Source organism: Genypterus blacodes, unplaced genomic scaffold (genome assembly GCF_046128005.1).
Source record: "Genypterus blacodes isolate CSIRO-AG114 ecotype Tasmania unplaced genomic scaffold, CSIRO-AGI_Gbla_v1 ptg000517l_1, whole genome shotgun sequence".
NCBI lineage: Eukaryota > Metazoa > Chordata > Actinopteri > Ophidiiformes > Ophidiidae > Genypterus > Genypterus blacodes.
In genome coordinates, this window is record NW_027467272.1 from 45,001 (window position 1) to 68,998 (window position 23,998).

General features: G+C 51.5%; 4 protein-coding genes across 5 annotated transcripts; 1 reads left to right on the forward strand and 3 right to left on the reverse strand.

The window, feature by feature from the left end:
• Positions 1-514: 514 nt before the first annotated feature.
• On the reverse strand, positions 515-4,804 carry LOC142990359 (BTB/POZ domain-containing protein KCTD9-like). 2 transcript variants are annotated; one of them, XR_012960780.1, is made up of 13 exons: positions 4,621-4,804; positions 4,369-4,490; positions 3,960-4,003; positions 3,733-3,826; positions 3,530-3,588; positions 3,244-3,372; positions 2,566-2,633; positions 2,378-2,473; positions 2,141-2,290; positions 1,886-1,991; positions 1,669-1,802; positions 1,415-1,598; positions 515-1,200 (listed from the first exon to the last, which is right to left on the reverse strand). XR_012960780.1 is itself a non-coding variant. In XM_076140123.1 (12 exons), exons 1-12 carry the CDS (start codon positions 4,666-4,668, stop codon positions 1,482-1,484), a joined length of 1,167 nt encoding a protein of 388 aa, XP_075996238.1. In that variant the 5' UTR covers positions 4,669-4,804; the 3' UTR covers positions 515-1,481. The 2 variants fall into 2 exon arrangements, 1 of the variants encoding a protein (XP_075996238.1); XM_076140123.1 differs by having other exon boundaries at positions 515-1,598.
• A 426-nt stretch (positions 4,805-5,230) lies between these two features.
• Positions 5,231-8,226, reverse strand: marchf5l (membrane-associated ring finger (C3HC4) 5, like). The gene is made up of 7 exons (XM_076140135.1): positions 8,114-8,226; positions 7,418-7,492; positions 7,113-7,315; positions 6,831-6,961; positions 6,584-6,749; positions 6,336-6,502; positions 5,231-6,248 (listed from the first exon to the last, which is right to left on the reverse strand). The coding sequence occupies exons 2-7, from the start codon at positions 7,444-7,446 to the stop codon at positions 6,090-6,092; spliced, it is 855 nt and encodes a 284-aa protein (XP_075996250.1). The 5' UTR covers positions 7,447-7,492; positions 8,114-8,226; the 3' UTR covers positions 5,231-6,089.
• A 682-nt stretch (positions 8,227-8,908) lies between these two features.
• actr1b (actin related protein 1B) lies at positions 8,909-13,182 on the forward strand. Its single transcript, XM_076140124.1, has 11 exons — positions 8,909-9,095; positions 9,815-9,879; positions 10,163-10,238; positions 10,397-10,522; positions 10,610-10,734; positions 10,953-11,169; positions 11,259-11,351; positions 11,563-11,737; positions 11,820-11,881; positions 11,960-12,000; positions 12,121-13,182. Exons 1-11 carry the CDS (start codon positions 9,048-9,050, stop codon positions 12,221-12,223), a joined length of 1,131 nt encoding a protein of 376 aa, XP_075996239.1. The 5' UTR covers positions 8,909-9,047; the 3' UTR covers positions 12,224-13,182.
• Positions 13,183-18,083: 4,901 nt separating this feature from the next.
• Positions 18,084-20,704, reverse strand: npy8ar (neuropeptide Y receptor Y8a). The gene is made up of 4 exons (XM_076140134.1): positions 20,396-20,704; positions 19,360-19,601; positions 18,967-19,113; positions 18,084-18,534 (listed from the first exon to the last, which is right to left on the reverse strand). The coding sequence occupies exons 1-4, from the start codon at positions 20,702-20,704 to the stop codon at positions 18,084-18,086; spliced, it is 1,149 nt and encodes a 382-aa protein (XP_075996249.1).
• Positions 20,705-23,998: the final 3,294 nt, after the last annotated feature.

Genomic DNA, 23,998 nt, shown 5'->3' on the forward strand with positions numbered 1-23,998 from the left:
ATGGTTTTCAGTCCTGCGTCCTCCACAGGTTTGTCTCTTAGAGAGGCAGGAAGCTGACCTGAGCCTCATCAGGGTCACAGCAGCGTCCACATCATGTGGAACCAATCAGTGAAGGTTTGGCTCCAGTCTCATAACGGAGCTAAAGCACTGATTTGTTTCTCTCTGGAGTCAAAGCTGTATAGTAAACAGCAGCTGTAACAGGGATGACGTCATTAGCCCTGTTTTCTTCTTCTCCTCCTCCTCCTGCTTGCAGACAGACCGACGTGTTCACGCTGCTGCACGCTGCTGCGGTGTGCAGTGAAGTCTGAGCTGCTCACGGGCAACGCTGCCCCCTGCTGGAGCCTCAGGGTGTAACAGCCTCACTGCTTTGGTTTGATAAATGACAAACTGAGCGATCCAGAAAAAAAACTACAGGCTGAGTTTAAAGTAAACAAAGAGCTCTGAATACTGCAGCAGGTGTGTGTGTGTGTGTGTGTGTGCGTATGTGTGTGTGTGTGTGACTGCAGCTCAGCACAAACAACAAAGACTCTTTCCAGTTGAACATCTCTGTGGTTTTATAGTAGAAACCCTTTAAATAAACACCCATGATCTTTAAGTCACATAAAGAACATTTATATGGAACTTTGAGATGGAATGAAATATAGATTTTGATAATTCTGCTTCCTGTTAACACAAACCAAAAGAGACATCCCGTGTATAAACACACATCCGTCACCATGACGACAAAGTAACAGCTCAGTGTTTCAGACTGGAGCCTTCAGACCCTGGACGCCTCAGTGAGTGAAGACCCTGCAGGTCCTCATGGAGGTGAAGGAGTCACAGCACACCAAACGTCTTCACACTCACTGATCCTTACTGTGACTCAGAGGAGCGACGTCCTGTCAGCGTGCCACAGTGAGGAGAAGGAGTGTGTGTTTGATACAGGAGCCAGGGGGAGGTTCATGCTGAGTGAAGGACAGTACAGACCCTCCCTCTCTCATGTAGGTGAGGCCGGGGGGCTGGGGGACCCTCCACACGTGTTCACTCACACACACTGGTTTGTCTGTTTGATTGTCGGCAGGTTTACTTTGATCATGAGCCTTAAAGAGCAGGAGGAGAGCCGACAGATGGACACACCAGAAACCCTAAACCTGATCCAGGTCCAGGTCCAGATCCAGATCCAAGTCCAGGTCCAGGTCCAGGTCCAGGAGTTTCTTTGGACTTTGGTAGAGTGATTGAGGGAAACATGTAAACGCCCGAGTGAGTCAGTGTGTTACTCACTCCACTCATGATGATGTCATTGTAACGATGTTCATTCCACTTGAATCCAAACAGACTTATTTGACGTAGGTGTAAACAAACAGACTGCCATCGTCATGGGAGCAAAAATCGTCAATACCAAACCAAGGCGACGATCTACGTTGTGAAGTCTAACCTGCGATCGGCTCGGCGCCACACGCAGCTTTGGTGATGCTGATTGGCTCAGTGAGGAGGGGGCGGGGTCAGCGCACGCTCTGAGACATGTGCAGGGGCGTCAGCATCTCCTCAAAGATGGCCCCCTTCACATTGGAGCCCCTCAGGTTCGCCTCCTGCAGGTCACATCCCGACAAGTCACAGTTCTGCAACACAAAGCGGATCCAGAATGAGCGGGACAGGAAGCGGCGGCGGCGGCAAAGCTCCGGCGCTCACCTCTAGGTCGGTCCCGGCCAGCGTGGCGCCCCTCAGGTTACAGTTCTTCAGCTTGGCGTTCTTCAGCGTGGCCACCCTCAGGTTGATGCCCGTCATCTGGCTCCCCTCCATGTCCACGCCCTTCAGATTGGCTCCTGGGAATGCGGGCACAAACGTTCACACAGCGCTCCCAACCCGCGGGCCGGGCGTAAACATAAAGAGAGACGGGACGCTTCACCCTCCAGGTTGGCTTTGATCCCAGCGGGGTCTTCAAAGTTGCAGCCCCTCAGAGACGCTCCTTCAGCGTTGGTGCACAGCATCTTCACGCCCTGCAGGTTGGCCCCCTGAAACACACACACACACACACACACGCTAAGCTCCTCTGACCCCCTCCGCCGTGACGCCGTACAGTCACACACACACACACACACACACACACACACACACACACACTGCAGGTCCAACGAGGCCTGCAGGACTGAACAGGACTCACATCCAGACAGACCATGGACAGGTCAGCCCGCTCCAGATTGGCCCCGCTGAGGTTGGCGTGGGTCAGGTTGGCGCCCCTCAGGTTGGCCATCTTGAAGTTGATGTAGCGCAGATCCAGACGAGACAGATCCGCCCCGGTGAAGTTCAGGCCCTGACAGGTAAACCAACACATGCTTCAGGATCCATCACACAGGAGGAGTGTGTGTGTGTGTGTGTGTGTGTGTGTGTGTGTGTGTACCTGACAGCGCAGCTCTGACTTGGTGGTTGTTGCTAACAGGAATCTGATGAACTCCTTCCGGGTCAGAGGTGAGTGATCGTCAGGGGGCTGAGACGACTGCAGGAGAGACCAGAGGCAGCAGGTGGAACACAACGATACACACACATACACAAAGAAAGAGAGACACACACACAAAGACACACACACACCTTTATCAGGGTCTCCAGCTGATCAGCCAGCTGTTCAATACCAAAAAAGCGAGCCTCCTCCAGCACACCTACAGGGAGAAATAACACAACTCTCACCTGTCTGTCACACAGAGGTGAGGGACACAGAGACACAGAGGTGAGGGACACAGAGGTGAGGGACACAGAGGTGAGGGACACAGGGACACAGAGGTGAGGGACACAGGGACACAGAGGTGAGGGACACAGAGGTGAGGGACACAGAGACACAGAGGTGAGGGACACAGAGACACAGAGGTGAGGGACACAGAGACACAGAGGTGAGGGACACAGGGACACAGAGGTGAGGGACACAGAGACACAGAGGTGAGGGACACAGGGACACAGAGGTGAGGGACACAGGGACACAGAGGTGAGGGACACAGAGGTGAGGGACACAGAGGTGAGGGACACAGAGACACAGAGGTGAGGGACACAGAGACACAGAGGTGAGGGACACAGAGACACAGAGGTGAGGGACACAGGGACACAGAGGTGAGGGACACAGAGACACAGAGGTGAGGGACACAGGGACACAGAGGTGAGGGACACAGAGGTGAGGGACACAGAGGTGAGGGACACAGAGGTGAGGGACACAGGGACACAGAGACACAGAGGTGAGGGACACAGGGACACAGAGGTGAGGGACACAGGCTCAGGTACCGAGTGGGTTGATGCCGTCGTTGATGATGAGCTGTCCGTGTCTCAGGTAGTTCAGAATGGGCTCAAAGTAGTCTGGGCTGCGATCTATCAGGTAGGCCCCCTGAGAGTCCTGCTTGTTCCCCCAGACGTCTACACACACACACACACACACGTACACACACACACACACACGTACACACACACACACACGTACACACACACACAGGGAAACAAAATGCCACCACAGAACTTAAACATGTGCGTGAGTGTAAAGTGAAGGTACAGAAGGCTTGGTTGGTGACATCACCTTTTTCTCTGAACATGTGGGCCAGCATGCTCTCAGGCTGCTTACTGACCAGGGTGCTCCTGAGGACACACACACACACACACACACACACACACACACACACACACACACACACACACACACACACACACACACACACACACACACACACACAGCTTAGTCAGGGTCCATGTGAGGTCAGGTGACTCCTCTGCCATATCTACCTGGTGGTGGTGAAGCAGCGGCCGCCCACATTGAGTGTGAGCCAGTCGGTGTTAGCCTGACCTCCGTCTGAGCCCCTGAGCGCCCCCTGGGGCTCTGCACAAGAACACACACACACACACACACACACACACACACACAAACACTTTGACCTGGAGCTAATATCAGTGTGTTTGGCGTTTCTGTTCACACTGCAGCACAGTAACTTCAGTGTACTTCATGTTCTTACCTTCTAATGGATCTCCATCTGATATGTACAACACATCATCGTCTCTGCACACACACACACACACAACCACACACACACACACACACACACACACACACACACACACAGGATCCTGATTACTTTACACAATATCAGAGGAACGACAGAAGGAAGAAAACAAGTATTACTATTAAAAGATAAAAAGCTGAATCAAAGCAAAGACATAACAGAAAATAAGATCATAGAAAAGTCAAATAAATAACGACACAAAAAAAATGGAAAAACAGAAAAATAACACATCAATTTAAAAAGAAAAAAATACACGTCAGTTTGACAAATAAAGGAGTGAACTTGTGCTCATATGTGCTCCATGTTGCTATAACATGTAACAATGTAAACATGTAACCATGTAAACACGTCGCTGTCTCACCGGATCAGCGCCATGTCGTCGATCAGGCCGCCGTTCCCGTTGTAAACACTAGAGGCTCTGATTCGCAGCTTCGAACTGGCAACCGACAGCAGGTCGTCCATCGAGCCGTAAACAGCCACCACCTGAGAGGGCATACATGACGTCACCGCAGCACATACATGAAGCCGCAGCACATACATGACGCAGCACCGAGGCTAACGTTAGCAGCTACATTAGCCCCTCGGGTCCCCGTGTGTGTGTGTGGCAGCGCACCTTTCCATTTGAAGCCGTCCCGTTCACAAACAGAGTGACTCTCCTCATGGCGGCATTCACAACAAACCGCCCAGAGTGTGTTTATACTCGAGACATTTTAAAACGCGATTTAGCAAAACAAATCTGCTGCTTCCTGTTTGAGCCCGCTACAACTCTGGAGCGTCACAGCGGAAGCAGCCAATCAGCGGCTTCGACAAAACACACCTACCTATCAGCTGCTTAGACAAAATACCCAATAGCCAATCGCTGAGTAGAGTGGGCGTGGCATGTAGCCCATCACCATGCAGTCTAGGTTTTAAATCGTTAAATGGACAAGCAAACATATATGATTTAAACCACACACGAGTCCACCAGGGAACGAAACACACGCAAACATGATCGTTTACATGTTCGTCATGTTAAAAAGAACTCAATTCAAATGCATTACAAATTTCTACTTTTTCTATATCTGTCGGTGTTCTTCAGTGTATCTGTCACTTGACTGCATGACGTAATATATGACGTAATGCTGTAGCAGCGACACTTTAACCTGCACATACACATGTAAACAGTCACACCCTCTAACTTTTGTCTTACGTCCATTATTCCTTTAAACAATTATGAAGAGACGTTTGTTTTACAAAGAGCTTTATTACACCGATCATTCATCCACCCCGACATACAATCAGAGCTTCACTGACACAAAGGAACCTGTGCCTGTCAATCTCAGCAGAAGAAGAGGACACAGCTCCAAAAACTAAATAAACAGGATGTGCTTTCTTCTTCTCTTCACAGCGATGCACATCCACGTGTCCAGTGTGACAAACATTCTGTATTTGATGTTCCAGAGAGAGCTCAAATTAAGATGATATAATAATAATAATAATGATAATCATTTGATCTATTTGAGACATTACATCACAGTCGCTGTGTATCTGCTAATGAAGGGATCACATGGGGGCCAGAACCAAAGATTGAGCCCCTCTGCGTTAAAACGTAGCAACAAGCCACAAAAGTAAGTGCAACAAGTGAATCAAACCCTCAAATCTTCACTGCTCGCTCAGTGCAATACAACTAGGAACGCCCAGACATTCGTTTTCTTCCAGATAACTGAAAAACAATAAAGATATAAGCCTGTGAGACCGCCGGCTCTTTGATCTTATGGACATTAAAGCCACACTGCAGTGGTTGGACATAATTCAATGAGCTTACGCATGTGGTCGATCCCGTCCACATTTACATCTTTATGTCTAACTTTACCCCACCCACCCCCCCTTTGTGCAACAGGGCATCGCTGGCTTATTCCTCCACATGCTGCGCTCAGACAGGGCCGATGGATCAGATGCTGGTTGGCCCCGTGATGATGTTATTGCTTAGCCTTTGTCCTCTTCACGCCGTCACTCACCACAGCTTCTATTCCTGCTTTATGTTCTGATTCTGGGGAAATGTTCTACACCGCGTTCTCATCCCTGCCTGGAGTTTGGGATGAATTATTCATTGCCGCTGTCCTCCGTGTCCTCCTCTCCCGTCTCGCTCTGTCCGTCTCTCTCAGGGTAGTTGAGGATGTGCCGGTTGGCCTGAATGATGTACTGCTGCTGTTTGAAGTAGACTTTAAACATACCTTTGATCACCACAAACGCTATGCCGCCCTGCACAGGAAGAGGAGAGAGGCGGGTCAATCAAACGCACCTAGCAGGATGCAGAGTGTGGAGAGCAGATTAGTTTAGCACATTTACCAGGACGGTTTGCTGCAGGTTAGAGGAGACCCGTCTGAAGAGGAGCCTTCCCACCAGGTTAGCGATGGTGGGTAAGATGAGGGCTCCACACAGAGTCCTGGACACAGACAGGTGGTCTCCTGCACTGGGACCCTCAGCTGGGATACGAGGCAGATAGCGGCTATCGTCTGAGAGAGGGTGCATGGTTAGGGGTTAGGAGTCCATCTGGGGGCGGCCAGAGCAAACAACGTGTGTGTGTCTGTGTTAACCTGGGGGCCGTTTGTAGGAGTATCTCTGCCACACTCTCACGATGTAGTCTTCCCAGCGGATCATCTTGCCCAGGACCAACACCACAGGAATGGTGGGCAGGCCCATCAAGAGGAACAGGGGGTCGGCTCGCTCCATCACATACAGACCCTTCTTATGACCTACGACCTGCAGAGCCACGGGCAGAAGTTAAAACCCCCGCAGCTCAGAACACGGCTCATTACTCTTTAACCCATCAGCCCCGCACACCTGCATGACGGTCACGGCTCCGTACGTGACAGCTGACCAGTACACCGTACCGACCACCACGCCCACGGCTGCAAAGGGACTCGCCCGTGACAGAACCCGGTCCACCTGCTGGAGGAAGTAGACCAGCGGACCTGAAGAAGAAGTTAGACGGACAACAAAGTTATGGTGGACTTGTGCGTGTGTGCAGCTCAGTGTGGTCGGCCCCAAGTGGTGCTCAATCAGCGTGTACGGTGTTAGCGTATGAACTTGGCTGTAATCTTTCCTGTGTTTGCTTTCACTTGCCCATCTTTGGAAAGATGATCTGGTATTCGGTGCCGCACTGTGGACAGCTGACGGCTCCGCCGCTGTTTCCTTTCTGCTTCTCATCGAGCCACCGCTGCAGACACGCCTGGTGGATCCATTTGGTGCAGCCTTTACACCTGCAGGGGCTCACCCACTCTGCACCCTGGTCCTCTCTCTCAGTGGCAAAACACACCCAGCAGTGTCTGGGTGACACACCCACACACACACACACATTATCACTGACTGATCAAAGTTCTTTAGCTTTACAGTAGAGCCCTGTGTGTGTGATGATATCATGATCTTACTTCTCAGGCTGCTCCGGTGCAGAGGCCATGACAGTCACACGGCTCTGCTGCCTCAGCTGCTCTCATGGGACAAGCCTGAGACAGACACAGACACAGACACACACACACTTACTCATTAACTTATGGCCACACAAAAACAACAAAGTGAGACATAATTACTATAACGCAAAAAATGTTGACATGAAACAAACAAACATGAAAGAATAATAAAAATCTTTATTTGTATAGGACCTTAAGATATTGCTGATATATCTTGAGAATATAATCAGCAGGTTCTATTCTAAATCAAATAAAGGCTAATAAAGTTTGATCCTAACTTTCATTTAATCCCAAACATCAAACTCAGTCTGAAAATGAAACCTCTCGTCCCAGTGCTTGCGCAATAACTCAAGGCAAAAGAGCAACTAACAGACAAACAGCACGTCTCTCTTCTGACGTAATGCCAAACTGATTCATAAGTGACATGTTGTTGTTGTTGTTGTTGGTGGTGGTGGTGTTGTTGTCTGTGGTAAACTTGACCTGCTAGCAGCTCGCGCGTGCTAACACCTCAGGATAGGACATACCTGAGCTTTAGCTAGCTAGCTACAGACAGACAGCAGCGCTGACTTACAGCAAACAACACAAACAGCGCAGTCGGTTGACAGCTGAGGGGACATTGTTACATTATCACGACATTATCATGACATTATCACGCACCTGCACGTACACACGACGAGCTTCCTTCGTTAGTTTCAGCGCTCGTGCTACTTACTTCGGTTCTCTGTTGTTGACAGCCACAGCAGTTTCCGGTAAATCCGCCCCGTTTCACTCAAGCCGCTTTCTGATTGGTCGGTGGTGAAGCTGCTTCCTGTTGCATCAAGTGTCATCGGATTTTGACAAATGATCGACATAATTGAATTAAATGATTAAATAATAATTAAATATGTTTTCCTGTTGTTATAGATAATTCGATTGTTCAATAGATACGTAGATAGGAAATGATTTGTTACAGCAATTTTTATCTTAAATCACAGCAACACATAAACAATACAAGATGCATATGTAGTGTTAATAACGTGACAGTATTCTTTCTCTAAGTAGCAGAAATTGAAAATGCACTACGCAAGCGTCAAACTGCAACAATGATACGATGAAAGATGACGTTTCTATTGTGGAGTATAAAGGGTTAATTTCCACTGCCGTCCGGTCTCTTGGCCGTTTCCTGTTTATTCCCATATCATTCTTCATATAAATTAACGTGATCTGCTGCTGGTTGCTGTGACTGAATATATAATGTGAGAAAACAACATTCAACTGTTCCCCAAAGCACAAAACGAGGATATTTGACAGCAGCACAGCGACGCGCGGCTTCCTCTTCCCTGCTCGGTGATTGGCCGAACGTCCTGTCCGTCAGAGCACGCGCCTCCGTCTCGGCTCTGTGATTGGCTAGCTGCCCCGTCAGCCGGAGGGACGCTGCGGCGATGAGGATGTTGTGGTAGCGGCGAGGGCCCCGCCCACAGCACCGAGGAGCGGCGGCGTCGAGACGGCAGAGTGCAGAGCAGTGACGGGGCCGCTTCATCCAGATCTACGGGCCGAACGGAGAGGAACACACGCACCGAGCTGAATTAACGACCACCAGGAGCAAACCGTCATGGAGTCCTATGACATTTTAGCGAACCAGCCCGTGGTGATTGATAACGTAAGTATGATGATGTCATCATCCACACCCAAGCCGAGGCCGCGGCTAGCGGCTAGCTGCTAGCTTAGGCATTGTGTTGATGCTAATGTAGACACATCCGGTGAAATGTAAAGAATCTATAGGCTGAAGTCAGCACCGCGCCAGCAGTAACAACATGTCGGCCATCTGAATGTAACCGAAACATGAGCTAAAGAGACGGAGAGGACGGACCGGCTCGTAGCTGCGCGGGGCTGTGGGGCTGTTAGCCGTCATGCAGCGTCCAGACACACACACACACACGCACGCGCACACGCACGCACACACACTCTCTGTCGGTTCCGATGTTCGGTTTCAGGTCTCAGCTTTATAAGCTCGTAATGTTCGCTGATCTTCAGTTCTTATCTCTTTATAGATGTTGTTATGACAACTACTGCTAAGAGAAGCTGAATCATCCCTAGCACAAAGATTAGAGTTTATACAGTTATCCTTTACACTTCCGTTCTCTCCTCATACTTGGTCCTTAACCAATCAGTGATCAATATGAGTCACTAACAGCGGATTGATACTGAAGCTGAGCCTGGCAAAGAATCTGAGGAAGACATGAAGACATGAAGCTGGTGACTGCTGCCCCCGGCTGAGTCTTATGACCAACCACACACACACACACACACACACACACACACACACACACACACACACACACACTGTCAACTGAAGGGTTTGTCTCTGTCTTTCTGCAGGGGTCAGGGGTCATCAAAGCTGGTTTTGCAGGTGACCAGATCCCCAAATACTGTTTCCCAAACTAGTAAGTAGCTCACACACACAAACACACACAGACACACACAGACACAGACACACACACACACACACACACACACACACACACACACACACACACAGGTGCTGGCGTGTTCTCTCTGTCAGCTCAGGTTCGTCTCCTCACTGGGATGTGATCGCTCCTCTCATTTCATCACAGCCAGCTGATGATGATGAAGATGATGATGATGCAGCAGCTGTATCCACATCATGGGTCCTGACCTCTGTTTGTGTTGAGCCTGACTGGTGTGTGTGTTTGTTGTGTGCTGCAGTGTGGGGCGTCCCAAGCATGTACGGGTGATGGCTGGAGCCCTGGAGGGAGACCTGTTCATCGGGCCTAAGGCTGAGGTAACACACACACACACACACACACACACACACACACACACACACACACACACACACACACACACACACACACACACACACACACACAGTCCAGCATGTGTCATTCCCTGGTGGTTGAGTGACGGCACCTTGCTCTCCCCTGGTCCCTCGTTCCCCAGGAGCACCGGGGCCTGCTCTCTGTCCGTTACCCCATGGAGCACGGCATCGTGACTGACTGGAACGACATGGAGAGGATCTGGCAGTACGTCTACTCCAAGGAGCAGCTGCAGACCTTCTCTGAGGAGGTGAGCCAGGATCTGAGGTCCCAGCATGAACCTGTGCTCCCAGCATGCACCTGTGCTCCTTCCTCACCGTGTGTCTGTTCCCTGTAGCACCCGGTGCTGCTGACTGAGGCGCCACTCAACCCCACCAAGAACAGAGAGAAGGCTGCTGAGGTGTTCTTTGAGACCTTCAACGTTCCTGCGCTCTTCATCTCCATGCAGGCCGTCCTCAGCCTGTAAGCCTCTCTCTCTCTCTCTCTCTCTCTCTCTCTCTCTCTCTCTCTCTCTCTCTCTCTCTCTCTCTCTCTCTCTCTCTCTCTCTCTCTCTCTCTCTCTCTCTCTCTCTCTCTCTCTCTCTCTCTCTCTCTCTCTCTCTCTCTCTCTCTCTCTCTCTCTCTCTCTCTCTCTCTCTCTCTGATGAGCCACAGCCTGACATGTCCCCCCCCCCCCTCAGGTACGCCACAGGCCGCACCACCGGCGTGGTTCTGGACTCGGGCGACGGCGTGACCCACGTGGTTCCGATCTACGAGGGCTTTGCCATCCCTCACTCCATCATGCGTGTGGACATCGCGGGGCGGGACATCTCCAGATATCTGCGCCTGCTGCTGCGCAAGGAAGGATACAACTTCAACACCTCGGCTGAGTTTGAGGTGGTCCGCACCGTCAAAGAGGTGAGGCCCCGCTCCGCCCCCAGACCAGGACCCTGATCCAGCTCTGACCCAGAAGCCTCATGGCTCTGTTTGTTTGTTTACGTCCCCAGAGACACTGCTACCTGTCCCTCAACCCCCAGAAGGACGAGACTTTAGAGACAGAGAAGGCCCAGTACGTCCTCCCTGATGGAAGCACATTAAATGTAAGTAAGCTGAGCTTCTTCTGAAGGTTCCTCTGAAGCTTCCTCTGAAGGTTCCTCTGAAGCTTCTTCTGAAGGTTCCTCTGAAGGTTCCTCTGAAGCTTCCTCTGAAGGTTCCTCTGAAGCTTCTTCTGAAGGTTCCTCTGAAGCTTCTTCTGAAGGTTCCTCTGAAGGTTCCTCTCCATCCTGACTCCAAACTGTGACTCTTTTCCAGATTGGACCGGCCAGGTTCCGAGCTCCAGAGCTTCTGTTCCGGCCCGACCTAATCGGAGACGAAAGCTCCGGCATCCATGAGGTCCTGGCCTACTCCATCCAGAAGTCTGACCTGGACCTCCGGCGCACCTTGTACTCCAACATAGTTCTGTGTGGCGGCTCCACGCTGATGAAAAGTGAGTGTGTGTGTGTGAGAGGGTCTCAGGCCACGCCCCCTGTGTGAATCCACCAATCAACACGTCTCTCTCTCTGTTCCAGACTTCGGGGAGAGACTACTGACGGAGGTGAAGAAGCTGGCACCCAAAGACGTGAAGATCAAGGTGAGTTTGTTCAGACGCCTCAGAGGAGAACAGATGTTTGTGTCTGCAGATGTTTGACTCCTGCTTGTTCCTCCTCAGATCTCTGCTCCTCAGGAGAGGCTCTACTCCACATGGATCGGGTAAGATTCCTCTCCTCTTCCTCCTCTTCCTCCCCTCTCTACCTCTCCTCTTCCTCTCCTCTTCCTCCCTGGCGTCTCAGCTGTGTGACGTGTGTGTTTCCTGTCTCTGCTCCTCCTCAGCGGCTCCATCCTGGCGTCTCTGGACACCTTTAAGAAGATGTGGGTGTCAAAGAGGGAATATGAAGAAGACAGAGCTCGTGCCATCCACAGGAAGACCTTCTAGGCCCCGCCCCCAAAGCCCCCAGAACTGCCCTCAGCCCCTCCCCCCCCCTCATGCTGTGGAGACGCCATACTCTCGCTACTGCACCATCATCTCTGGATACGTCTGCACCCCCCTCACACACACACACTCACTCACTCAGGTGTGTGTGTGTGTGTGTGCGTGTGTGTGTTCTCCTTAGCTCTTTCTTCCTGTTACCTTCTGGTGTTGATGGCCGCCCCAGGCCACACCCCGGCCACGCCCCTGTCCCTGGCCCACTGATCTACACCTCTTCATCACATGGGTAAACACTACTGAGCGGTCTGAGGCCTCCAGCAGCCTCGTGTCCTCTGTCCTCTGTCCTCTGTCCTCCTCACTATCGCCCTGTTTGACTCAATAAAGCTCCCGCCCCTCCGGTCCAGTCTGAATATAAACACACACTGCACGCTCCTGTGGCGTCTGGCGTCTTCAGGACGGCGTTCGTGCCTGAGATGATCACGAGTCCAAAGAGTCTTCGTCCCCCAACAGGCCGAAGCTGCGGGGCGTCTCCTCTCCACTCCACTCGTCTCCTCTCCTCTCTTCTCTGGCTTCAGCACTGGCGCCGCGCCTACATAAGACCACCAGAGGGCGGCGTTCAGCGCTGTGGACTCCCCGCTCTGTAACCCGGCACGCTTCAGAGCCTGAACATGAAGAGGAAGAAGAAGAGGAAGAAGAAGAAGAAGATCTCACCTGAGCGTTTCCTTTGCCTCCATTCCAAACTAAGAGATGGATTCTTTATTTGTTTGTTTCTGACCCAGTTTAGGTTCAGAGGTCTAAAGTGGGAAGTGTATGATGATGTAACCTGACTGATCTGAAGTGACCTCATATGTTGTCTGTCCTCACCGACGATCTCAGTCGTTGCTATGGCGATTTGACTAAAATTTCAAGGTTTTCGGGAAATTGACGTCCATGTTTCGAATAAAATCATGTGAGTATTTAAAACATCACGAGAAGCTTTCTTACATAACGGGGGGGCGTGACCTTTAACCTCAGCTCTCATGTACTCTTCTACTGCTCCTCCATGTTCTGACTCGCTGAGATCCTGAGTGATGTCACCGCGGTGTCACTCTCACACAGATGTGACCTTCATGCTGCTTTACCAGCCGCTGGGGTCAAAGGGCGTGTGGGGGGGGGGGGGGGGCTTTAACATGCACACCCTCATATTTATGGTTGTGGTGTAACCGTCAGCTGATTGGATTAAAGAGGCCGAGTCTCCACACATCGATTACAGCTTGTTGCTTTACTTGGTTGCATGTCAGTGAAGCCAGAGGCCCCTGATCCCCCTGATCCCCCTGACCCCCCTCAGGCCCCTGATCCCCCTGACCCCCCCTGATCCCCCTGAGGCCCCTGTGGTGGTGGTGGCCGTCTTGTTGTGTTGGACCGTTTCCCCTCCATGTCGGCGCTAAAGTCTGGGTCCTATGAGCTGCGTTGCCCCTCAGTGGGAGCGGAGGAGTGGCGTCCTGGTGCTCTGGGGCGTCTTCAGGCCTTATGTACAAAACAACATCCACAAGAACCCTAACAGACTAAACATGTACGATACTGTTGATCCAGTGTTTGCTTTTACTTTTGGTAAATTCAGTATAATAAAGAAGTGAACGGCTGCTGACTCCTCCCCTCACTGACCTGCAGTACCGCCTGCTCACCACCAGAGGGCAGCCTGACAGCGCGGTGGAGCCCAACTCTGTCAATCCTTCACATTCTGATTTAAAAAAAGTAAAGAGTCCAGAGACAATAAGTGGACCAGAAGCCACGTCCTGCTGTGGATGCTGTCGCTATGGTAACATGGTCTCAGACATGAACACTGCCACTGTAAACATCCTGATTATCATTCCATCTAAACACTGAGGTGTTAGTGTGTGTGTGTGTTCACACAGAAGCTCGATCCTCTCCTCACTCTGACTTTAGCCCCATGAATTATAAACCAGTCATCAGATAAATCACACCAGCATCACAGAGGAAACGGTAACCAGGGGCAACAGGTTTCAGAGGAAACAGGTCGACATGGACGGAGTGCTGCAGCTTCTTCTCCTGGGAAACAAAGAGGCCATGCTCAACAGTCACTCGGCAGAAGCACCAGACTCTGTGTCACTCTTCATCTGCAGTAAGAGCAGAGGAAGAGGAGGAGGAGGAGGACCTGAGTGTATCTGGAGTGTATGGGCTCTGTTGCCATGGTGATGGATAAATACGCTCACACTGCTCTAGCGCGAAGCTTCATATTAAAAAACTCATTCACAGGAGAAACATCAGGTCAGCTGACGTGACCTCAGAGGAAGAGGAGGAGGAGGGGGAGGAAGAAGAAGAAGTCTCACAGCCAGAATATTCCACATAAATACTCCTGCAATAATCTTTGTTTTTCTTACTTCCTGCATAATTCAAATATATTCATACAAAACAAAACAAACTTTCTCCTGTTTGACCTCTGAAAGGATCAAACACTCAGTTTAGCTTTGATTATTATGACATCATAACAAACCTCCTTAGAATGAGAGCTTCTCATAACTCAGAGTCTAAATGTTAGACACACACACACACACACACACACACACCCCTGCAGCAGGTGTTCCATGTTGCGTCTTCATTCTGACTGTTTCACAAATAGCCACTGTGTCAAACATCACAGGTTACCAAGGAAACGGGGGTTGCAATTTGTCCACAGAGGGAGACGGAATTGGGTGAGGAAGATGAGGAGGAGGAAGATGAGGAGGAGGATGAGGAAGATGAGGAGGAGGATGAAGAGGAGGATGAGGAGCGTGGCCTCTGCGTGCGTCCTCCTCCCGCAGCACGAGTGGAGGCTGAGTCTGATTACGTGATTGCATCCTGACGTCTCTGCACAGCGTCTGGCTTCTTTTAATAAATCAAAGTCATGCTAATGTATGCAGAGGATCAGCTGATGCTCCGCTCCCGTGCACCAGCAGCCCCTGGGACTCCCAACAGCTGGGGGCAAAACCTGATCTTTGGATACCACTCATGCACAGACACACACACACACACACATTTACATTTACGCAGTCGATCTCATTAATTGACAGAGGGAGATGCAGGTTTGGTTGTCATGGCGATGCCACCCTGGCTGGACCGGGTCGAGTTCTTCAGGTTTGTTATTTTATTAAACCTTCACCAGGCCACAGTCGATCATTACACACTCACATATCTGTGATTAACAGCCAAATACCACTACATGACGTCATAATGACACTTTGAACGATGTCGGCTGGACTACAAGAGAGGAGTCGTCAAGACGACAGGTGATTCATCTGAGTGAGAACAGAGCAGGAAGCTGCAGGCCGGGATTCAATCAGAGCCGCAGCCTGGGCCCACGAGTCTGCCAACTGAGCCAGCACACACACACACACACACACACACACACACACACACACACACACACACACAGGCAAGTGCACACACAATACACACACGTGCACACACACACACACACAGGCAAGCGTGCACACACACACAGTCCCCCCTCTGTGCCTGGGACACTTTGGGACGTTCATGCAGTTTGTTCGCCTGAGGTTTGTTTACGTTTCGCATCAGGCGGGCAAATGAAAAGGACACTGGCTCACAGGGGGGCCAGGGTGATCAGGTCTGGGTGGGTCTGACATGGAGAGGAGGGAGACTGTTGGGCTGCAGCTCTGTTTGATGGAGGTTCAGCAGCTCGAGGTGTTTTATGTCATTTGAGTGGCTCTGCTGTTCCCAAACACTTCTTGTGCCGTCTCATTCACCTCATGTAGAGCGATGAGAGTCAAGCAGCTCGCCTCTGATTGGCTGAGTGTGTGCATGCATATTTCAGTGTGTTGACACATTGAGATGAGGCCTTTAAAGCACGATTACAGGCCTCAGCATGTAATCACAGGACTGGAGTTACTGTGTGCAGCTCTCATCTGATTAGACATTCAGCAGCACCGGGAAAATTGCAAATTAAGTGTCGACGGTTAAAGTGTCCTTGTCCACTGATTGCACACAGAGATAATGTCACATCTTTCTGGGGCCACACGCTGCAAGATTATGCTACACATCCAGCAACTCCTTTATTTACACAAGCACCCAAGACCAGGACCAGGACCAGGACCACTGCGAATGAACCTCTGAGACAGCGGTGTCCCATAAAGAGGGAACACTGCACAAACAGGATGTATACATACACACACACACACACACACACACACACACACAGAAAGGATGTTCACATCAGTACACACACACACACACCTTCACCACTTTGCTTGCAGGTCACTTTTGGACTCAAAAGGTTCTGAAGGCATTTGTGACCAAACCACAGAGGAAACCTTTCACTTGGAAAGTGTTTGATACATTTTTAATGATTTTCTTCATTACACCAAACTCAGAGACAAATCAAAGACGTTTGTACAAAGTGCTTTGCAAAAATATCATTTTCTCAGAATTGTCGGCCATTTTTAAAAATGAAATCAGAAGTCCATGTGTCCTGGACTTGTTCAGCCTTGGGGGAGGAATGAACTACAAACCAGATCACACAGACAGTACGTACACACTGCAGCACACAGGCCTCAGCTTGGGCCACATTTACCCTCCTCCCCTCCACATAGAGCGTCTCTAGCTGCCATGACAACGACGGCTTTGACTTCAAACTTCCTGTCTGTGTGTTTGAGTCCCGGGTGGATTGACAGATAAGGGAACATATTTTGATTCTGTGAGCTTTTACATTCTTATGGTTTGTGTCTGCAGGCCTGAACGCTGAGGGGTCGATGGAAACCTGCCCATGTGACCTTTAACCTTCATCATCTCACTTTGGATCAGACAGAGCTTTGCTACAGACCGAGCTGAGCCTGTATTTGTCTTTTAGGGAACATTCCTACTAAGGTTCCCTCCAGTGGGAGAGTAAGGCTGCGAGGGAACGACAGCTCCACTGCTACACACACACACACACACACACACACACACACACACACACACACACACACACACACACACACACACACACACACACACACACACACACACACACACACACACACACACACACACACACACACACACACACACACACACACACACACACACACACACACACACACACGATGTCCAGAGGAGCTCATTGTGGGGACATGAGGAGTCACAGGACGATCGGCCCTCACGGGGCGTTCAGCAGCCATCTTCAGGCTTTCCTATTCGTTTCTGTTCTACATTCATATGAACAACGCCACAATCGTCAAGGTTACAGTTGTTTAGTGAAAATGTCCCATTTTAAAGCTGAATCCAGTCCAGACTGGTTTTAGATGTAAGTTGTCTTTAAAATCAACACATTGAAGTTAAAAGCCGTCATGCTGACCAACGAGAACAAAGATCATCTACCAAAGAACTAAGAGAGAACAAACTGTGATGTTTGAATTGTGCTGAACTGCAAAACGCCTGCAAACTCATCAAGGATGAGAGAAGAAGAAAAGAGGTTAGGAGGTAAATAGAGATGCTTATTGATCTCCACTGTGATCAGGAGAGTCCTCTGATCAGACATAAACATGCTTCAGTACATCCAGTCACAATCACACAACCTTCCTCCGCTGCTGAGACTTCAATCTAATCACCACGGTTACAGAACAGCTGCTCTCCTGCCTTGATGGAGCAGAATGGAAGTCCGAGTGTAAACACACTGAGAGAACATCTTCCTCCCTGTACATTCTCCATGTGTTGCCACGTGAAGCGGCTCTTCTTCTTCTTCTTCTTCTTCCCTTCTCACTGTCACTTCATAACATCTGGATTTCTGCTCCAGGCGTCAGAAGCTCCGCCCGTCCCTGAACCCTCAGCTGCTTCCCTCTGTCAGCCTTCAGTGTTCTTCAGACGTAAACACGCGTCGGTCGCCGCCCTCTTAGGTGTCGGAGGGAATCGTTTTGGCCGGGATGGCCATGCCGACCTCGGGTCTGGGCGAGGGGATGCAGACGGAGCCCATCCTGTTGAGCGAGGTGGCTTTGGTCAGGCCCTCGCTCCCCACGGTGGACAGAGGGAAGCTCTCGTAGTTTTCCACCGCTCTGTTCCCACAGTGGCAGCGCTGCAGCGTGGCCTTCAGCTCCCTCTGGAAGTTGCTGTTGAGGAAGCCGTAGACCACGGGGTTGATGCACGTGGACGCCATGGCCGTCAGGTGGCAGGCGGAGAAGACGGCGTCGTGCTGGCAGGCGGGCAGGGCCTGGTGGTGCCAGTCAAACAGCGTGTTGAAGACGTTGAGCGGCAGCCAGCACAGAGCGAAGGCTGCCACGATGGCAGCCAACATGACGTTAATCCTCTGAGCGCCTCTCGTCCTCCTGCTGCGCTCCAGCATGTCCCTGCACACACAGCATGACGCCACATCACAGAGCGCTGAGCCGCAGGACGCACAGCAACGCTAAGGAACACCAGCAGGCCGCTCACACACACACACACACACACACACACACACTGAGGCTACTTTGGGCTGAAGCAGGATTGGATTCAAGTTTTTAAAAGAAAGTAAAGTTAGTTTGACATTAGATGGAGCAAACCTGAGAAGCTTCTAACGTCAAACTAACTCAGTTTAGCTTTGATTGAGCCTCAGCTGATCAGCCTGTGGTCGGTCCAGCCGCTCCAGGTTTCTGATGGAGCTGGACCGAGAACACCTAGCAGGACGGCCGGGCCGACTGAGGCCGGCCAAACCACGTTGCTGTGGAAACGCCCCGAGATGTTCCTGCTCCACATTCACTCTGCATTCAACCGCTAAGAAAGAATAAAGAAGAAGAGACCTGCGTCGTCTCAGGCGTAAGAAGATCCTGAGGTAGCAGAGCAGCACCAGCAGCAGAGGCAGGCAGTACTGGAAGAGCAGCAGAGAGGTGGTGTAGGCCAGACGGTGCTTATCTGAGGGCCACAGCTCCATGCAGATCAGATGGTCCCTACACACAACACACACACACACACAGAGAGAGAGAGAGCCTGAAGCCTGAGGAGGAGGAGGAGGAGGAGGAGGAGGAGGAGCACACACACACACAGAGAGAGAGAGAGAGCCTGAAGCCTGAGGAGGAGGAGGAGGAGGAGGAGGAGGAGGAGCACACACACACACACAGAGAGAGAGAGAGCCTGAAGCCTGAGGAGGAGGAGGAGGAGGAGGAGCACACACATACACACACACACACACACACCTGAAGGGGTTGGCGGGCAGGCTGATGTTCTGGAAGGGGGCGTCAGTGAGGATGTTGAAGGAGAGGAAGGGCAGAGAGATGAAGCAGGCCACCAGCCAGGTGAGGCCCACAGCCAGGTAGGAGTGTCCGGCTGCAGGGGACCAGCCGGTGGGGTGGAGGATCAGCTGGTGACGCTCCAGAGCGATCAGGACCAAGGAGAAGATGGAGACCGTCACTGAGATGCACTGGACAAAAGGAGTCACCTGGAGAAGAGACAGGAGAGTGTGTAGAGGACAGGAGGGGACAGGAGGGGGACAGGAGGGGACAGGAGGGGGACAGGAGGGGGACAGGAAGGGGACAGGAAGGGGACAGGAGAGGACAGGAGGGGGACAGGAGGGGGACAGGAGGGGACAGGAGGGGACAGGAGGGGGACAGGAAGGGGACCAGGAGGGGACAGGAGGGGGACAGGAGGGGGACAGGAGGGGGACAGGAGGGGGACAGGAGGGGACAGGAGGGGACAGGAGGGGGACAGGAGGGGACAGGAGGGGACCAGGAGGGGACCAGGAGGGGACAGGAGGGGGACAGGAGGGGACAGGAGGGGGACAGGAGGGGGACAGGAGGGGACCAGGAGGGGACAGGAGGGGGACAGGAGGGGGACAGGAGGGGACAGGAGGGGACAGGAGGGGGACAGGAGGGGACAGGAGGGGGACAGGAGGGGGACAGGAGGGGACAGGAGGGGAACAGGAGGGGGACAGGAGGGGGACAGGAGGGGGCAGGAGGGGGACAGGAGGGGGACAGGAGGGGACAGGAGAGGACACAGAGTCCCACAGGGCATGTCTCAGGTACTTTAAGGTCTTTTACAGGTAAATAAAAGAGTCAAAGCTGATCATAATAATAAGTAATAAAAAGCTGATGGCGTGTGAGTCTGAGTACTTCCTGCTGGTCTCTCCATGTGACCAGCTGCAGGATCTTCACTTCACCACCATGAATCAACTATCAACCATTAAGGAGGTCAAACCATGGCTGCAGCAGGTCGGAGGTCAGAGGTCAGGCTCACCTTGCACAGAGCCTCTCCCAGCACCCAGCGGTCCATCAGTGTGTAGATGACGGTGACGGGCAGACACACAACGCACATCAGGATGTCTGAGCACGACAGGTTGGCGATCAGGATGTTGGTGACGTTGCGCAGCTCCTGCTGGCGAGCGATGATGAACACCAGGCCCGCGTTGCCCAGCAACCCAATGGCTATGACAGTGCTGTAGGCCACGATCAAGAAGGTGGCCCCGCCCACTGAGGGCGGGCACTGGCTGGTGTCCGGCCAATCGGAGGCCTCCCAGGCGGCCGGCGGGCTGCTGTTGTTGGACATGGCAGGTAGAGCGGTGAGCGCTGTTTCTCCTCCTCCAGAGAGGAGAGCTTACAGGCGGGTCAGGAGGAGGCCAAGGGCCCGATGGAGACCAGGAAACAGATCTGACGGATCTGTTCGGAGGAACGCAGAGAGTAAATTGCAGCAGACGAGGGAAATGTTCAAATATAGACGCTGAGCCGTTTCTCCTTCACAGACGACGTCCCAGAGGACAGGCTCCGCCCCCAAGCTTCCCTGGAATGACAGCAAACACAGAGATGAGAGTGATGACAGAGAGGGGGAGGGAGAGAGAGGGAGAGAAAGAGAGAGAGAGAAAGAGAGAGAGAGAGAGAGAGAGAGAGAGAAACACAAACAGACAGACAGACAGACAGAGAGACAGAGAGAGTGAGAGAGAGAGAGACAGAGACAGAGACAGAGACAGAGAGAGAGACAGAGAGAGAGAGAGACAGAGAGAGAGAGTGAGAGACAGAGAGAGAGAGAGAGAGAGAGAGAGAGAGAGAGACAGAGACAGACAGAGAGAGAGAGAGAGACAGAGAGAGAGACAGAGACAGACAGAGAGAGAGAGAGAGACAGAGGGAGGTGTAGAGCTCAGGCGGGCATCAAGCAGAGCAGATAAATAAAAGCTGTGTGTATCGTTGAGGGACGAGCAGCTCAGCCTCACGCAGACAGGAAGTGCAGCTGCATCATGTGACGTCCAGCTGTTCAACACGCCTCACTGTCCGTCTGCATGTCTGACATTTATCCCATCAGCCCAGCAGCATGATGAAGATAGGTCCACACACACACATGGCTCCTGAGTGTGTGTGGGTGTGTGAGTGTGTGAGTGCGACGTGTTTGATTGCTGCAATCACGGCGGGTTGAGTTTGGCATTTTCCATAGATTGCTTGGGCGAAGACTCCTGTGAGAGGAAGAGGAGACCGACTTGAGAGTGAACAGCCGGTGTGCGGGTCGAGCACAGGCGAGCTAAACACTGACGCACGGACGCATCACAGCGTGTCGGCGTGTTCTCCTGCATCATGCTCCTTACACAGATGTTCACACGCTCAAACACACGGACGCCTCTCTGTTTACAGCGTCTTCATCACTTATTCACACTCCACATGCAAACTCACTACTTTACTGTCCGTTGCTACGGTGATGCTGCCACCACGGTGAGACACACACACACACACACACACACACACACACACACACACACACACACACACACACACACACACACACACACACACACACACACACACACACACACACACACACACACACACACACACACAGAAGCTTTGATCTGGACACACACATCCCCTAATGAGTGGACGAGTGAACGAGTGTGTTCAGCCTCAATCAAGCTTTGTTCAACTCCAATTACTGTATGTACAGACACACACACACACACACACTCACCAGGCTCCCCCTGTCCCCCTGGTGAACAGGAGGTGTTGCATCATGGCAGCGTGAGGCGAGTCTGCGCTACATTTACACGCCTGAACACGTCGATGCAGCGTCACCTGACCTCAGTGGGATCAAAGCTGCATTTAGGTGTTTGATCCCTTTATAGATGTATTGATCGGCCGCTTCCCTGCATCATGATCCTGTCCAGCTGTTACTGAGCTCATCTTCATCACATCTTCATCATGTGAACATTTAGGTTGAGCAGAGAAACACATTTAGAACAAAGCAGAAAAGGTGCAGCAACCTAATTCTCTCACACACATTATGTCACTGCCACACACACACACACACACACACACACACACACACACACACACACACACACACACACACACACACACACACACACACACACACACACACACACACACACACACACACACACACACACACACTATATTATGCAGCCCACGCAGCAGAGAGAGGAGAAGCTGGCAGAGATCAAACACGATCCTCATCATCAGCCTCTTCCTCTCTTACACACGTCTCCTCCTCCTCCTCTGATGCTACTTCAAAGACACAAAGTCACACTTGTATCTAAAGAAAGTCTGCGGTCTGCGGGCGGCCAATCAGCGTCTGAAAGCAGGCCGCCGCCCCCGCCGCCACAGGCAGCCGTCGTCCTGTAGAAGAGAGGGAAGGGAGGCTGCAGCCAATCACAGTCAAGCTCTCATTCATTAATCAATAAGGCTGGAGATGGATCACAACAGTGTCACTTCAATCATTTCATTCTGTCATCATTTCATCTGTGATCTGTAAGATTGTAATATTGAGAGAAAACATGAAAGTGTTCCTGTGTTCCTGATGTCGATGTTTGGGCTCTGTTCTCTTCTCTCATTGGTCGATGCTGATGGCCTGACCTGTCTCTCTCTCAGACCCGACGTGTTCCTCAGGTTCATCTCAGCACTTTAATATGGCTGTCGTTGCCATGACGGCGTGATGATTGAGGGCCGGCGGCCTCCCGGTCGCATGAACGGGCAGCGACACGATTAACGACGCAGCCATCAGATGTGGCGGCTAAATCGTGCAGCAAGTTATTAACACAGAGGCCTTCATCTTCATCAGAACCTTCATCGCTAACACGCCGGGCCAGATCATTAAGAGCCCAACGACAGGAGGGGGGGAGGGAGAGAGAGAGAGAGAGAGAGAGAGAGAGAGAGACAGAGAGACAGAGAGAGAGAGAGAGAGAGAGAGAGAGAGAGAGAGACAGAGAGAGAGAGAGAGAGAGAGAGAGAGAGAGAGAGAGACGGATGTTCAGTCTTCCACATCGAGACAAGACGCCAACATTGAGTCGTATTTCAGCACAAACAGAAACATGGATGTTGTCATGGTGACATGGTGGATGCTCTACTCTAGGTCACTTCTACTCTCACTGTGCACACTGAGTGTAAACGTGATCAGCACTATCAGGTCCAAAAACAGTGAAAGACAACAAAATGAGATCCGTGGCCAAACTGGTGCTCGCCCGCTTCGTGTTTGAGGGTCAAAGGTCGTTAGACGTTGATGTAAACATAGAGCTACAGGAGCAATCCAGGCTGAAACTCCCAGAGCAGACCAGCACCTCTAGGATGCTCTTCTCCAGATGTGAACTCCAGCTGTTGACCTGTTTGACCCGCTGCTCTGTGAGAACGACACGCTCCCTCATCACAGAGCGACGCCCAGCAGGCAGGTGAGTCATGCTGTCATCGTCTTCTTCACTCACTTATTTATATTACAGCCATGGAATCAAGTCACATCTGTCCTCAGGTCCAGGTCACAGGTCAGACGAGGTCACAGACGCTCGACCACGTCGTTTGGTTTCTTTGTTTATCTGAGCCAAACTTCAGAAAGATTCACAGTTGAACAGTG